Source organism: Anguilla rostrata, chromosome 2 (assembly GCF_018555375.3).
Source record: "Anguilla rostrata isolate EN2019 chromosome 2, ASM1855537v3, whole genome shotgun sequence".
NCBI classification, from domain to species: Eukaryota; Metazoa; Chordata; class Actinopteri; order Anguilliformes; family Anguillidae; genus Anguilla; species Anguilla rostrata.
Genome location: NC_057934.1, coordinates 70,742,635 through 70,755,754, shown reverse-complemented (window position 1 = coordinate 70,755,754; position 13,120 = coordinate 70,742,635). Strand labels below are relative to the sequence as shown.

General features: G+C 47.9%; 1 protein-coding gene across 2 annotated transcripts in view; it reads right to left on the bottom strand.

Moving 5' to 3' along the window:
• The window catches only part of notum1b (notum, palmitoleoyl-protein carboxylesterase b), an 18,137-nt gene extending 6,670 nt beyond the window's left edge, over positions 1 to 11,467 (bottom strand). The window contains exons 1-5 of one of the 2 annotated variants that reach the window (XM_064324835.1): positions 11,289 to 11,467; positions 10,623 to 11,034; positions 2,382 to 2,434; positions 1,829 to 1,924; positions 73 to 133 (exon numbers count right to left, since the gene is read on the bottom strand). In XM_064324835.1, the coding sequence (XP_064180905.1) occupies positions 73 to 133; positions 1,829 to 1,924; positions 2,382 to 2,434; positions 10,623 to 10,975 (563 nt within the window). In that variant the 5' untranslated portion in view covers positions 10,976 to 11,034; positions 11,289 to 11,467. Of the gene's footprint in view, positions 1 to 72; positions 134 to 1,828; positions 1,925 to 2,381; positions 2,435 to 10,622 lie in introns of both variants that reach the window. The other variant, XM_064324834.1, reaches the window with a different exon arrangement.
• Positions 11,468 to 13,120: the final 1,653 nt, after the last annotated feature.

Sequence of the window (13,120 nt, the reverse complement as noted above, 5' to 3'; positions counted from 1 at the left end):
CGTGTGTGTGTGTGTGTGTGTGTGTGTACGTATATCTGTTTTATTTTTTTGAGGATGGAAGGGAATAATTACACCATGTTGGCGTTCCACCAGTGAGGGTTTTCTTCAGGTTGTGGAGACAGAATTCCGGTACCTGGGGTGGGGGGGGGAGGTGGGGGGGAGCACAGAAACATGTGATTTTACTCCCAGAGACACACTTTATCATCACAGCACAAATAACAGTCATTATCCCCAATACTGGGTCTCGGTGTGACCCCACCCCGCCCCCTCCGCCCTGCCGCCCCACCCTGCCCCCCCTAAAATTGAGAGTGTGTCAAAGGCCAGCCGGGCGAGAACACGCTGCGCCCGTACAGTAGTCTCCATGGCAACGTGTGGAGGAGAAAGGCGCGGTCTCGAGGTCGAGTCAGATTCACTGCTCCCGCGCGATCAGCTGTTAAACCGCTGCGTTTTTGATCCACTCCGAAAAAATGCTGCTTTTAATGCGTAACGGAAACTCTCCCTTCCTCTTCTCTCTCTAATCTTGTTAGTAGCCTTAGTCTGCCTCCCACTTGTGCTCACAGACAGACACAAAACACAAGTTCGGAAGAGAATCCGTCTCCCTGATTAACCGCCCCCCCCCCCGTTTCACCTCAGGTGATCCCCTCCATTAGCGGCTGAAAAACATCAGGTTCTGAATGGGGCGGCTGTTCCAGCTCTGCAATCCCACACCACCCCCCCCCCCCCCGCCCGACGGTGCAGTCAGCACACCCCTCACACCCACAGCGGAGGTGATTTGGTGTAAAATATGAAATCCTACCCGAAATACTAAGTACAAAATCACAAACGAATGCTTCACTAAATAAACTTCTCCCTCGGATTTGGTCTGCTGTGGGCTTTACTGAAGAAACAAACCGTGTGTTTTCCCTCCTTTCACGGAAAACACACACTTCCTCATTAAGCCAGAGCCGTTTGTTCACAGGCCCAGTGAAAATCCCTCCACAGCAGGATCAGAGCACTACAGCCAGGCCCAACCCGCACCTTTCAGTCAGTGATGTCAGTGCCACAGTCTCAGTCTCAGTGATGTCAGTGCTGCGATCTCAGTCTCAGTCTCAGTGATGTCAGTGCTGCAGTCTCAGTCTCAGTGATGTCAGTGCTGCAGTCTCAGTGTCAGTGATGTCAGTTCCACAGTCTCAGTGATGTCAGTGCTGCAGTCTCAGTGATGTCAGTTCCACAGTCTCAGTGATGTTGGTGCTGCAGTCTCAGTCTCAGTGATGTCAGTGCTGCAGTCTCAGTGTCAGTGATGTCAGTTCCACAGTCTCAGTGATGTCAGTGCTGCAGTCCCAGTGATGTCAGTTCCACAGTCTCAGTCTTAGTCTCAGTGATGTCAGTTCCACAGTCTCAGTCTCAGTGATGCCAGTGCTGCAGTCTCAGTCTCAGTGATGTCAGTGCTGCAGTCTCAGTGTCAGTGATGTCAGTTCCACAGTCTCAGTGATGTCAGTGCTGCAGTCTCAGTGATGTCAGTTCCACAGTCTCACTGATGTTGGTGCTGCAGTCTCAGTCTCAGTGATGTCAGTGCTGCAGTCTCAGTGATGTCAGTGCTGCAGTCTCAGTCTCAGTGATGTCAGTGCTGCAGTCTCAGTGTCAGTGATGTCAGTTCCACAGTCTCAGTGATGTCAGTGCTGCAGTCTCAGTGATGTCAGTTCCACAGTCTCAGTGATGTGGGTGCTGCAGTCTCAGTCTCAGTGATGTCAGTGCTGCAGTCTCAGTCTCAGTGATGTCAGTGTTACAGTCTCAGTCAGAGTGACGTCAGTGCTGCAGTCTGAGTGGTGTCCTTGCCGCAGTCTCTCACCTGTCTTGGTCTGTGGCCACTTGGACGAGCTCATTAGCCTCCTCATGGTCTCGTAGCGGCCGTCACAGTTCTCCTTGCTGAAGCAGTACCAGCCCCCTGAGGAGCCACAGCACAAAAACAAGAAAAGCGGAAACAAGAAGCAAACTACAGGTGAGAAAAGACAGAAAGCTCAGACTTACGTACTAAATACACACAAGGGCCCGACACAGTACACCAATGAGAATTCAGGCCAGAGCCACTTAGAACAGGAAGCTCTGTGCTTGGACAGGAGACTCAGGACAAGCTCTCTTAATGTTTAATCATTGCATCGAATCGCAAAAGAATTACTTTTGCGTGTCATTAAGATTCTATGTAAAAAATGTAAGCTTAGTAGGTCACTGTGGAATAAAACAATCTGCTAAATTCCCAAATGCAAACTCGCAGGGTACTCCATGTATCTAGAGAACAGTGATCTCTCAGGGTTCTACAGAGAACAGTGATCTATCAGGGTTCCACAGGGAACAGAGAGTACAGGTTCTAGAGACTACAGTATATCTCTCAGGGTTCTACTCACCTTCCAGGAATATCAGCCATCTCCGGCTGCCCTTGGACTCCTTTATGTAGTACCTACAAGGATAAAGAACATTGTTCAGGTTCCTGTCCACAGACAATAACAAGATCTATCACACCGTGATCCTAAATGAAACATGACGGTCAGGAACCCCAGCAGCAGGGCAATGGGTTTGTGCTTTGTATAATGGGCATGGGATCGCCCGGTCTTGCCAAAGCACATAGCCTATCATTAAAATTAACACCAATAACCAATGAGTCTGACCAATTAAAATTTTTTAAATGTTTTTTTCTGCAATAAAATTGTTTTTAAAACAAAATATTATTTGAAGCCTGTTCCGCAAATGTTCAAAGTGACTTTAAAAAATAGCCTTTCCACGAAGATCTGGGAAACTGGACGAGTGTGGGAAGGACACGGATTATGAACACCCGCCCCGCCCCCCAAGGCCCCCCTGCCCCGCCCCTCCGCGGTTGGCGCAGCTGCACAGCTGTTGGCACAAGCTGGCACTACAGCAGTCGGCTAGCGGCAGCGGCTGAGTCTCCTCTCGCTCGCGGAACGCTGCTGCAGCGGCTGAGTCTCCTCTCGCTCGCGGAACGCTGTGACGGCTGTGCCGACGGCCGCCCGCTGGTGTGCCGCTGTGTGCTCGCTGGCATGGAAACGGGCTGTGTTCTTCTCCTGAAGGGTTAGCTGTTCAAGCCTCGGACACAGGGTGGGGGGGTTGAGGTTAACTGTGCCATCTCACAGCTGCGCTAAACTGGCTAGGTAACTGTGCCATCTCACAGCTGTGCTAAACTGGCAGGTTAACTGTGCCATCTCACAGCTGTGCTAAACTGGCAGGTTAACTGTGCCATCTCACAGCTGCGCTAAACTGGCAGGTTAACTGTGCCATCTCACAGCTGTGCTAAACCGGCTAGGTAACTGTGCCATCTCACAGCTGTGCTAAACTGGCAGGTTAACTGTGCCATCTCACAGCTGCGCTAAACTGGCAGGTTAACTGTGCCATCTCACAGCTGTGCTAAACTGGCTGTTTCTGCAGGGGGCTTCTGTGCTGCTACACTTCCTTTCAGCCTAATCACTGCCTCCTCCTTCTCGAGATAGCATCGGCATTGCAGGGGGACGTAACCATGGTGACGCACGTGTTCCGCCGTTGCCGTAGCGCCTCCGCTGTTCTAGCACACGGGATGGAATGTTTTTGCAGAATTCCACGGCAGAGTCAAGAGTTCATGGGGCTGTCTGTGATCTCATCTACGCAAGAGTCCACAGGAAACCATCCCATGATGAATTAAGATGCACAAATGCATACACACACACACACACATATGTGTTTGGACTTGGTGTTCAAACATAGCAATGGTCTGTCATCAAGTGCTGGTTTCAAAAGATCCTGACCTTGATTCATCTTAGGATTTCTTTTGTACATATTAAAACCTACAGAAATCCAGCCTGAAGACTGACTGTGTGTCTGTGAACAGAAAGTTTTTTGCAATAGCCAGCAAACATACAGGACTAGCAACTCGCTCTGTGACTGAACAAAAATGCTAGAGGACCAACAGGTGACACTAATGGCAGTGCTTGATTGTGTGTGTGTGTGTGTGTGTGTGTATGTATATGTGTGCGTGTGTGTGTGTGTGTGCGTGTGTGCATGGGCATGTGTGTGTGTGTGTGCAGGCGTGTGTGTGTGTGTCTGTATGTGTGTGTGTGTACTTGTGCATGTGTGCTTGTATAACTGCGGATTTCTGTTTTTCACGCCATCCAAGTATTTCAAAACTTCATTTAAAGAAAGTGCCTGTCGCAGTGTTCTGGAGGTGCATCAGACACCCAGTCTGCATACGTGCACTGGTTTCCATAAACCTCATGGTACAGCACTGCGTTTCCCATAAACCCCTCCATGGTACAGCACTGCGTTTCCCATAAACCCCTCCATGGTACAGCACTGCGTTTCCCATAAACCCCTCCATGGTACAGCACTTGGAAAGCCGCATCACACCCATCTCTGACACAAGCTTTGGGCCAGAAGAGCTCAGATCCAAACGCACGAAGAGCGCTCCCCGCTGGAGAAGCTCTACGGGTGCAGTATGCACCTGGAACAGGGCAAGAGGCCCCAAGGCCAGGGCTCTGAAACATACATGTAACACGCGTGCACATGCTTAACATATGACACACGTGTCCTGTACATGGAGACCGAGGGACATGCACATACCTGACACTCGTTAGCTGGATCAGCACTGCCCACTTGGCACTCAGTTGCTGTACAGACACGCTCAGTCGCAGTACAGACACACAATCATTCTCAGTACAGACAAACACTCAGTTGCTGTACAGACACACTCAGTGCAGACACACACTCAGTCACAGTACACACACACGCTCAGTTGCAGTACAGACACTCAGTACAGACACACGCTCAGTCGTAGTACAGACACGTACTCAGTCGCACTGAGTCGCAGTACAGACACGTAATCAGTTGCACTCATTCGCAGTACAGACACACGCTAATTAGCAGAACAGACACAGGACACAGAATTTCAGGCACACTTTCACTCTTCCCTACCACCACCGCGTATTCAGGCTCAGAAAGCTTTATACGATCTGGACGGACTCATCCCGTTGGCAAAACATCGGTAACAGATGCGCGTCCACACACTATAGCGATCAGAAAATCTGCATAGCATCTGTGTGGCACCAATCCATTAAAAACAAAAAATAAAACACAAATCCCAGAGGGACAGTGCAGGGATTTTAAAAAAATCATAAAAAATGAAATAAAATGGCTGGTGCCGCACGCTCATTATCTCCATGGTAACACGGAGGGGCTGCGAGTTCCTGTCAGTTAGCGCCATGTCGCTCTGCACATCGAGTCGCTCCGCGTTGCAACTCCAAAAAACATGTGCCCCAGCCCGGCCCTTTGATCAGAGGGAGAACATTTGGCTTTCATTTCATGGCTAGAATGCCTCTCTTCTTTTTTTCTTTTTTTGTTTCCAATAGAGAGGATTGGGCCAGTTTTCAAAAGGAGTCCTGAAAAGAGATTTAATTACCGAATTAGCGTAATGCGTGTAGCAGGGGCGGGCGACGCTCTATCAGAGCGACTCCTGATCCAAGCTGGAACCGCGCGGGGCTGTTTGTACGAGGCCAGGGGCTGGTTAACGACTTTGGCCACGAGTGCTTCACTACGCAGTGGAGTCTTTTTTTTTCCCGCTTTGCGAGAGGCGCCAGGCTGTTAACGCGCTGGCCACGGGGGGGCTATCTGCGCAGCAGAGCGAGCCAATCGCCCTTCTATCAGCCGAGGGGTCCTGAACGTCCCACTGTTAGCCGGGGTGAAAATTAACCAAAAGATTACACAGCTGTTTACCCCCTAATGCAACAAGCCAACACTAATGCTAATGCTACACGCCAACACTGATGCTAACACTAATGTGACACGCCAACACTAATGCTGCACACCAATGCTAATGCTAACATTAATGTGACACACCAACGCTAATGCTACACACCAATGCTAATGCCAACGCTAATGCAACATGCCAACGCTAATTCTAACGCTAATGTGACATGCCAACACTAATGCTACACACCAATGCTAATGCTAACGTTAATGTGACATGCCAACACTAATGCTAACGCTAATGCTAATGCTACACGCCAATGCTAATGCCAACACCAATGCTACCGCTAATGCTAACGCTAATGTGACATGCCAACGCTAATGCTACACGCCAATGCTAATGCCAACACCAATGCTACCGCTAATGCTAACGCTAATGTGACACACCAACGCTAATGCTACACACCAATACTAATGCCAATGCTAATGCTACACGCCAATGCTAATGCCAACACTAATACTAAGGCTAATGTGACACGCCAACGCTGACGCTAGCTCCCAGACAGCTCTCGTCCTCTGCGATTGTGCCACCAGCGATCTGGTGGGTAGGAGGGTGGCGGTGCGGGCTCAGGAAACATGCGCGTGACACGCACACACATGCTTAACATTTGACGCACATGTGTCCTGTACATGCAGACTGAGCGACATGCACGTGACTGACACGCGTGTGCTGGATGGGGCACTGCCCACTTGGCACACGCGTGTTGGACCAGGGGCCTGTTTCACCAAGCAGGATTACTGAGTTCGCTGGATAACTGCACTGAGTAAAAACCCGGAACCCTCCCAAATTTGGAACGTAGAAAAAGAGCTGTTCTGGGTTTTACTCAGCACGGTTATCCAGTGAACTCAGTAATCTTGCTTGGGGAAACAGGGCCCAGGAGGGAATTCAATGACTGCTGTATGTGTTCTGACACAGAGCCAGAGCAGGGAGTGAGAGTCAGCCCTGTGGGAATGGAACCAGGCAGTGGACCCCACCTTTACCTGCACTTCCCTGATTCAAAGGAGGTGTGTTTGCAACATGAGCTGGTGGGGTGGGGGTGGGGGGGGGGGGTCTAGCGCAGGTAAGCACCTCTCCATGCAAGATTGCAGCATAATGCATCTCTGCAGCCCAGCACTGCATGATGAGCTGCACTGCTGCATTATGAGCTGCACTGCTGCATTATGAGCTGCATTGCTGCATGGTGAGCTGCACTGCTGCATTATGAGCTGCATTGCTGCATGGTGAGCTGCACTGCTGCATTATGAGCTATACTGCTGCATGAGGAGCTGCACTGCTGCATGATGCCGGTGGCTCTCCTTCACTGCAGCACTCCTGTGCATCGTCGCATTGCACACAGCACTCATGCAGTCTCTGAGCCACCATCCGCCATTTCTGTCACTCTGTTCATTTGAATCTTTGGCATTAGCTGCAGATAAACAAGTACATCTCCATACGGAACCCAGAACCTTCGACCCACAGGCCCTGCCTCCAGCGCTCCCTGCCTGGCTCCTTCTGGGCGACTGCCATCCGTCCTGTTCCTAGAAATCAGCCACGATTACAACACACTGACCTCTGCTCTACAAGCTGTATGTGTGTGTGCGTGTGTGAATGCGTGTGTGTGAGAGAGAAAGAGTGTGTGTGTGTGCGTGTGTGTGCGTGTGTGTGAGAGAGAAAGTGTGTGTGTGTGTGTGCGTGTGTGTGCATGTGTGTGAGAGAGAAAGTGTGTGTGTGTGTGCGTGTGTGTGCATGTGTGAGAGCGTGTGCATTTGTGTGTGAGAGTGTGTGTGCGCTTCTTTTCCTCTTTCCTTCCTCACAAGCTTCAATTCTGTAATTACTACCACTGTGAAAATAAGCCTGTTTCTGCACACAGACATACCAGACAGGGGAAGTCTTTCTGCTCTGGAGAGGGGGGCACGGAGCGCGCAAGCGTCGGGTGAGTGAGGAGGGTAGTTTTTGAATGGCAGCCAGACGCGCCGCGCGAGTAATTCGGCATCACATAAACCGCTGCGTCTTTACGCCAGGAATCCTTTTGATCTGCCGAGGCCCCGCGTGAGTAATTCACCGCGCTCTGCGTGCTGCCCGGGCGACACGCCTCGACACAGAGACAGTACAGAGAGAGCAACGGGGCCGACAGGCTGGCGACTGCGAGGTCCTCACTGTTGCAACGCCAAAGCCCCGCTGTGACAAAAAACTACAAACGCTTATATACACTATGCTGTATATTAAACAGTGTTTTGCGGAATGGGGTCACGCGCAGGATGCCCCTCCAAAAAGAAAAGACAGACCGAGAGAGACTATTTAAAAAAAAAAAAATTAAAAAAACACTCTGTCGGAACCGACCTCTGGAGGGCCCCAACTCCCGCTCGTGACTTGAGCGCGTGAACTTTGATTACCCCGCGCAGCAGCCAGACTGCCGTCTGTGCACGTCGGAGTTTTTGCTCGAAATCCACCTCTCTCCCCCCGACGATTCATCTCGGAGGCGCTGGACATCCGCGGGGTGCTACTTAAAAAATCTGCCTGGAATGCGTTTCTCCCCCGCCGCCCCGCACTCATGCCGACACCGGCGCACACATACGGCGCCGAGTCGCGTGACTGGCCTCGGAGTGGTTCTGCCCCGCGCCTCCTCTAGGCATGCCGGATGATTTGACTACAGACCCATTTCTGTGACAACTTAAACGTTTTCTACACCACGAAAAACAACTCCTTTACGCAAATCAGTTTTGCCAGAGAAAACGGTCCAACTCCTTTACGCAAATCAATTTTGCCAGAGAAAACGGTCATAAAATCTCTGCTAGTTACCAGCCCTGGGACTTGTTCAGGTGTGACAGGTGATTTGACAATACATCAGTCAGATGATTTTTGACACCGACCGCAGTGAAGTCATAAAGCAAGATTTAGATATATGTCTGCGGACATTTCCATTAGAGTAACCCTCACAGTCTAACGAATTCACCCTTTTCCCCATTGTTAAAGTTACTGTCCTTATTAAACGTCATGTTTTTGTTTTGTTTTGTTTTGTTTTTTGGTTCTTCGGATACGTTGATCCCTCTTGAGAAGACAAATGTTTTCTTAAAGCAGTGATTTCCGACCTCGGTCCTGGAGACCCCTTGTGGGTGCTGGCTTTCGTTCTAACCACAATTGCAATTCCAGAATTTTAACAGGCTGCAATTTTTTCTTCATTAGGTGCTTTTCATGTTTAGAGGGATTATATACCTTCTTAAACCACACTGTGTCAGAAATAGCTATTTATGCCAAGAATAAAAGTCCCATATTCAAATTTTGCTTCTTGTGCTATATTGCAATTCCCTAAAAAGAGGTTACCGTTTTTAACAGATCATATTAAAAACTGAGGTGAATCAATACGCTGACAATTAGGTTGTTGAGCTGATGTGTTTACGTTATTTCGTCATTATTCCCTTATTAACACGATGAAGGTTTGGCTTGTTATCATTAACTTTGTCTTTTAATTCTTAATTATCTACCAAATGGTTAGCTTTAGTGGCTATGTGTCCGCACTTTTAATTTGTTCAGTTAAATATATATATATATTAACCTCATTTATGCAATTATTTTTCAACATAGCACAATAAGCGCAACGTGAACATGTGACTTCGTTGTGGTATGCATAGCTATTTGTGACATAATGTGACTTAAGAGGGTAAACAATCCCTCCAATCACGAAAGACGCTTAATTAAGAAAAAATTTATTAAACAGCTTTGTTAAAATTCTGGTGTTGCAATTGTGGTTAGAACGAGAACCCGTGTGCACAGGGTTCCCCAAGACCGTGGTTGGGACCCGCCATTAAGTGTCACCCCGAACCCCGATATGCTGCTTTCCAAAAAGTTCCGAGTCTATAAAACGTGATTTATATTTGAGCTCACGGGTATTTGCAATCATGTGTTCCCGCATAAGAGGCGCGGACAGCATATTTAGGCCACAAAAGAAAACGGAATCATACAATGAACAAGCAATAGCCCGTTGCCAGTGTCGTTCCCTTTGATGGGTTGCGCAATCCAGCCGCCGACAAAGGAAGCAGGAAAAAAAAAAACAGAAGAAAAAATTCACTGAATAAAATTTCGCTCGCCTGTCATTTTTTTTAGAAGCGTGTCTGGAAACAATTCTGGTGTGAAATATATATTTATCTATGAAGTCGAATATTTCGTTGACATCAATTGTGCCATCAAAATTTCAATTTCCCGCTAGGATTGATTGTTCTTTCCGAGGAGAGGGAACTGCTAATTGACTACTGGTTCCCCCTCTAAACCGTGAATTCCATGCGCGCTCACGAAGACACCTGTTGCAGCTAGTCCCGTCAATCCTGCTTGACCGAAATTTGTCGTGTTTCGGTTTTTCTTCAAAAGCGACACTATATTACAATTTTGTTATGTTCCTAAAATGAAATGAAAAAGTATCGGAGAAGGAGCTGCAATGAATAACACAAACAAGTGTGGTTCTATTCTGTTCTGTTTGAAACCGCCGGAGCAACTAAAGCAGTGTGTTTTAAATAATTGTTTCGCCATACTACGTTGCATGTGGTGCATTCGTTTTCAACCCAGTGGCGCACACATGAAAAGCATTCTTCGCTGTGGTCACACCGCAAATTCCACTGCGGGACATTCGCTGATGAAAGGAATGTAGCGCCGGGGTTCAGGGCAAATGTTTGACAGGGATCAGAGGACACTCAGCATTAAATTCCGGTGCCCGGCCGCAGCTGCACAGCCGCTGCATGTATTCGCGTCACAGGGGAAAAAACACACCCGGGTAACTGGACGTCGCGCGATTCTGTCTGTCGTGATCTTTGGTATACCAACAAAGTCGGCAAATCCACATTCTAAAAAAAGCGCTTTACTCTAGTGATTTGTCAGACAACAAGGCACTCACCCCGCCGGGGTTCCATCGTTGCACGTGACCGACGTATTCTCCAAAAAGCGCAGCTTCATGTCGTAGTCGAGTTTCTGCGCAGAGCACGGGTAGAGGGACTGCGCGAGGTTCTTCACTTGGGTCATGAAATTGTCCATGTTCCCTTCGACCGCGGTGAAGTCCAAGGGAAAGCTCTCGGTCGCCTCGCCCCGCTCCCTGTACTGCGGGGACGGCTGTGCCCGTCGTGGCTGCGCGCGGCTGCCTCGCATCTTCCTCGCCCCCAGAGCTCCTGACTGCAGCAGCACGAGCAGCAGAACCGAGTGGAACAGCTTCGGACTCCGAATTGTTCTCTGGTACCACTTGCAGGAGTTCATTTTCCGTCTCACCTTGACTTGCTCGGTTCAGGGGGCTATCTGGAGATGTCTTCTTCCTGCTGTTTTCGGATAGATGTTTGGAGCAAAAGCAAAATGATATAATGGAAACAATAATTAATAGAACTGTTAAAAAAGGAAACTTGAGATTCTGAAGCAAACTTCTCTTGGCACTTATTTTTCAGTGGTGAGAATCAGGGGTTCAAGGTTTTTTACCCGCTGCAAAATGTTCCCTTAGCATATAAAAAGATATGCTTTTGATTTTGTGGCATATTTGCTGATGCAGCGTCCCCCCAAAAAATGAATAAAATAGTACCTTGTATTATATATTAAGAAAGTACATTCGTAGTTTTTAATATTTTAACGGTTATTTTTACTCAACACGTTTCTAAATGCCTGTGCCCTTTCTTGCTTTAGTCCCAAACTTTTATGAATAGTGATTGGAAATCCTCATTAATGTAACGGTCCTGGGTCTCGCCTGCTGTGAATTAATAATTCTACCCACCACAGACATTGGATTTTTATTCAAACTTTTCCCCCTTCTCGGTCCCCTGAGCCAATCACGACAGAGGGCTGGACTCGGGGCGTGGTCTCATGCGGCATACTTTCTCCGCTTTTAATTTATTGAGAAAGATGCCCACGCGCTGGCTCCTCTGATGTGCGATGTTTCCACCCTCCCCCCCCTCCCCCGGATGTACTGTTTTTCCGTGGCTTGGAATGCTGCGTTCCATTCCAAACCAATTTATTGAGTGAGAATTACTCTCATGTAACTCGTTAGCCTCAATGGCTGGAAAGTAAAACAAACAAACACAGTCTATAGCAGCACTTTCTCCAGATTCAAAAAATTACAATGGAACTATAATTTGGTTTGTGGCAGAACGGCAGCAAACGCGAGGGCTATAAATGTGTAAAATATTGTTCGTTTCCACTAATCCCTGCATAAAAATAGAACAGAGCATCAGAAAGTATTTATTTGTAATGAATCAAATATCTTCTCTTTTCCTTGGATACTTCCGATTTGCAATGCAATAGCCCCCCCCCCCCCTCCACCGCGCCCGACCACCCCCCATGGCCTTGGACAAACACGGCGCTTTTAAAGCGCTTAGGACTCCGTTTGAAGTTTTATTTCCTCGCCGATAGCCAAGGAGGATAAGGAAGACACAGTTTGTTTATTCAGACAGAGGCAATTTCCCTAAAACAAGACCGCTCACCTTCACGTAACCTTTTAAGAAATGAGGATCGGATGGGGCGCGCGCCCATAGGCGTTTCTGTGATAACTGCGGCGGAAGGGAAACACTTCCGTTTTTAACTGACGGCCGCACGCCTTGGGCAATTTGCAAGGATTGATACGCAAATAACGTTTAAGGGCAAAGCTATTTATCGGCGATTTATTTGGGTTTAGTGTCCATATAGGAGGATGCCGCCTCTCGATTCGCATGTTTCTCAGTTCGTTCGTTTTTATAGGCCTGAGCTCCTCTTGTCTTTCCTACTCAACGGCGTAATCGCGATAGACAATAAAACATCTGAAATAATGTCATAATTTGGGAAATATCAATAATAATAATACATTTAATGTGAACTGTATGGGCCTCGAGGTTTTTATTTTACAATACAAAATTTGAAAGTGGATTAGAAACAGTGGCCTATATGTATGTATTCATAGTACGCTAATTGTTGAGTTAATGTGCGCAGCGGATGCTGTGAGTAGCCTACACAAGGTCAGTCTTTTAAAAGAAAAATCGGTATCAGGTTACATGCCTGGCAGTCTCACACTGATGCCGTTTAAATGTTGGATGTGATGCTACGCTCAGATGGGCTGTTGGTATCCCACGTGCCGCCGCGTGCTTATTTATTGTTGGCTACTGTATCGTTCGTCCTTATGTTTAATGTTGTACGTCGCTCTGGATATGAGCGTCTGCCAAATGCCTGTAATGTAATGTAATGTGTGTTGTTGTGAGTGAGTCTGAACCAGAAACAAATATTTTTTTACAACCGAAGTGGAGAGTAAAGTTAAACTTAATTGTGTAGCAGTGCCCCGTTATTTATAGATTTTTCCCACGTTTGCGATGTGTCTTTAGCTTTAAGAAATTAACTAAAGTCAGTCAAGAGATTTATCCGATTCTTAAATTTAACCTCATGGTTATTTGC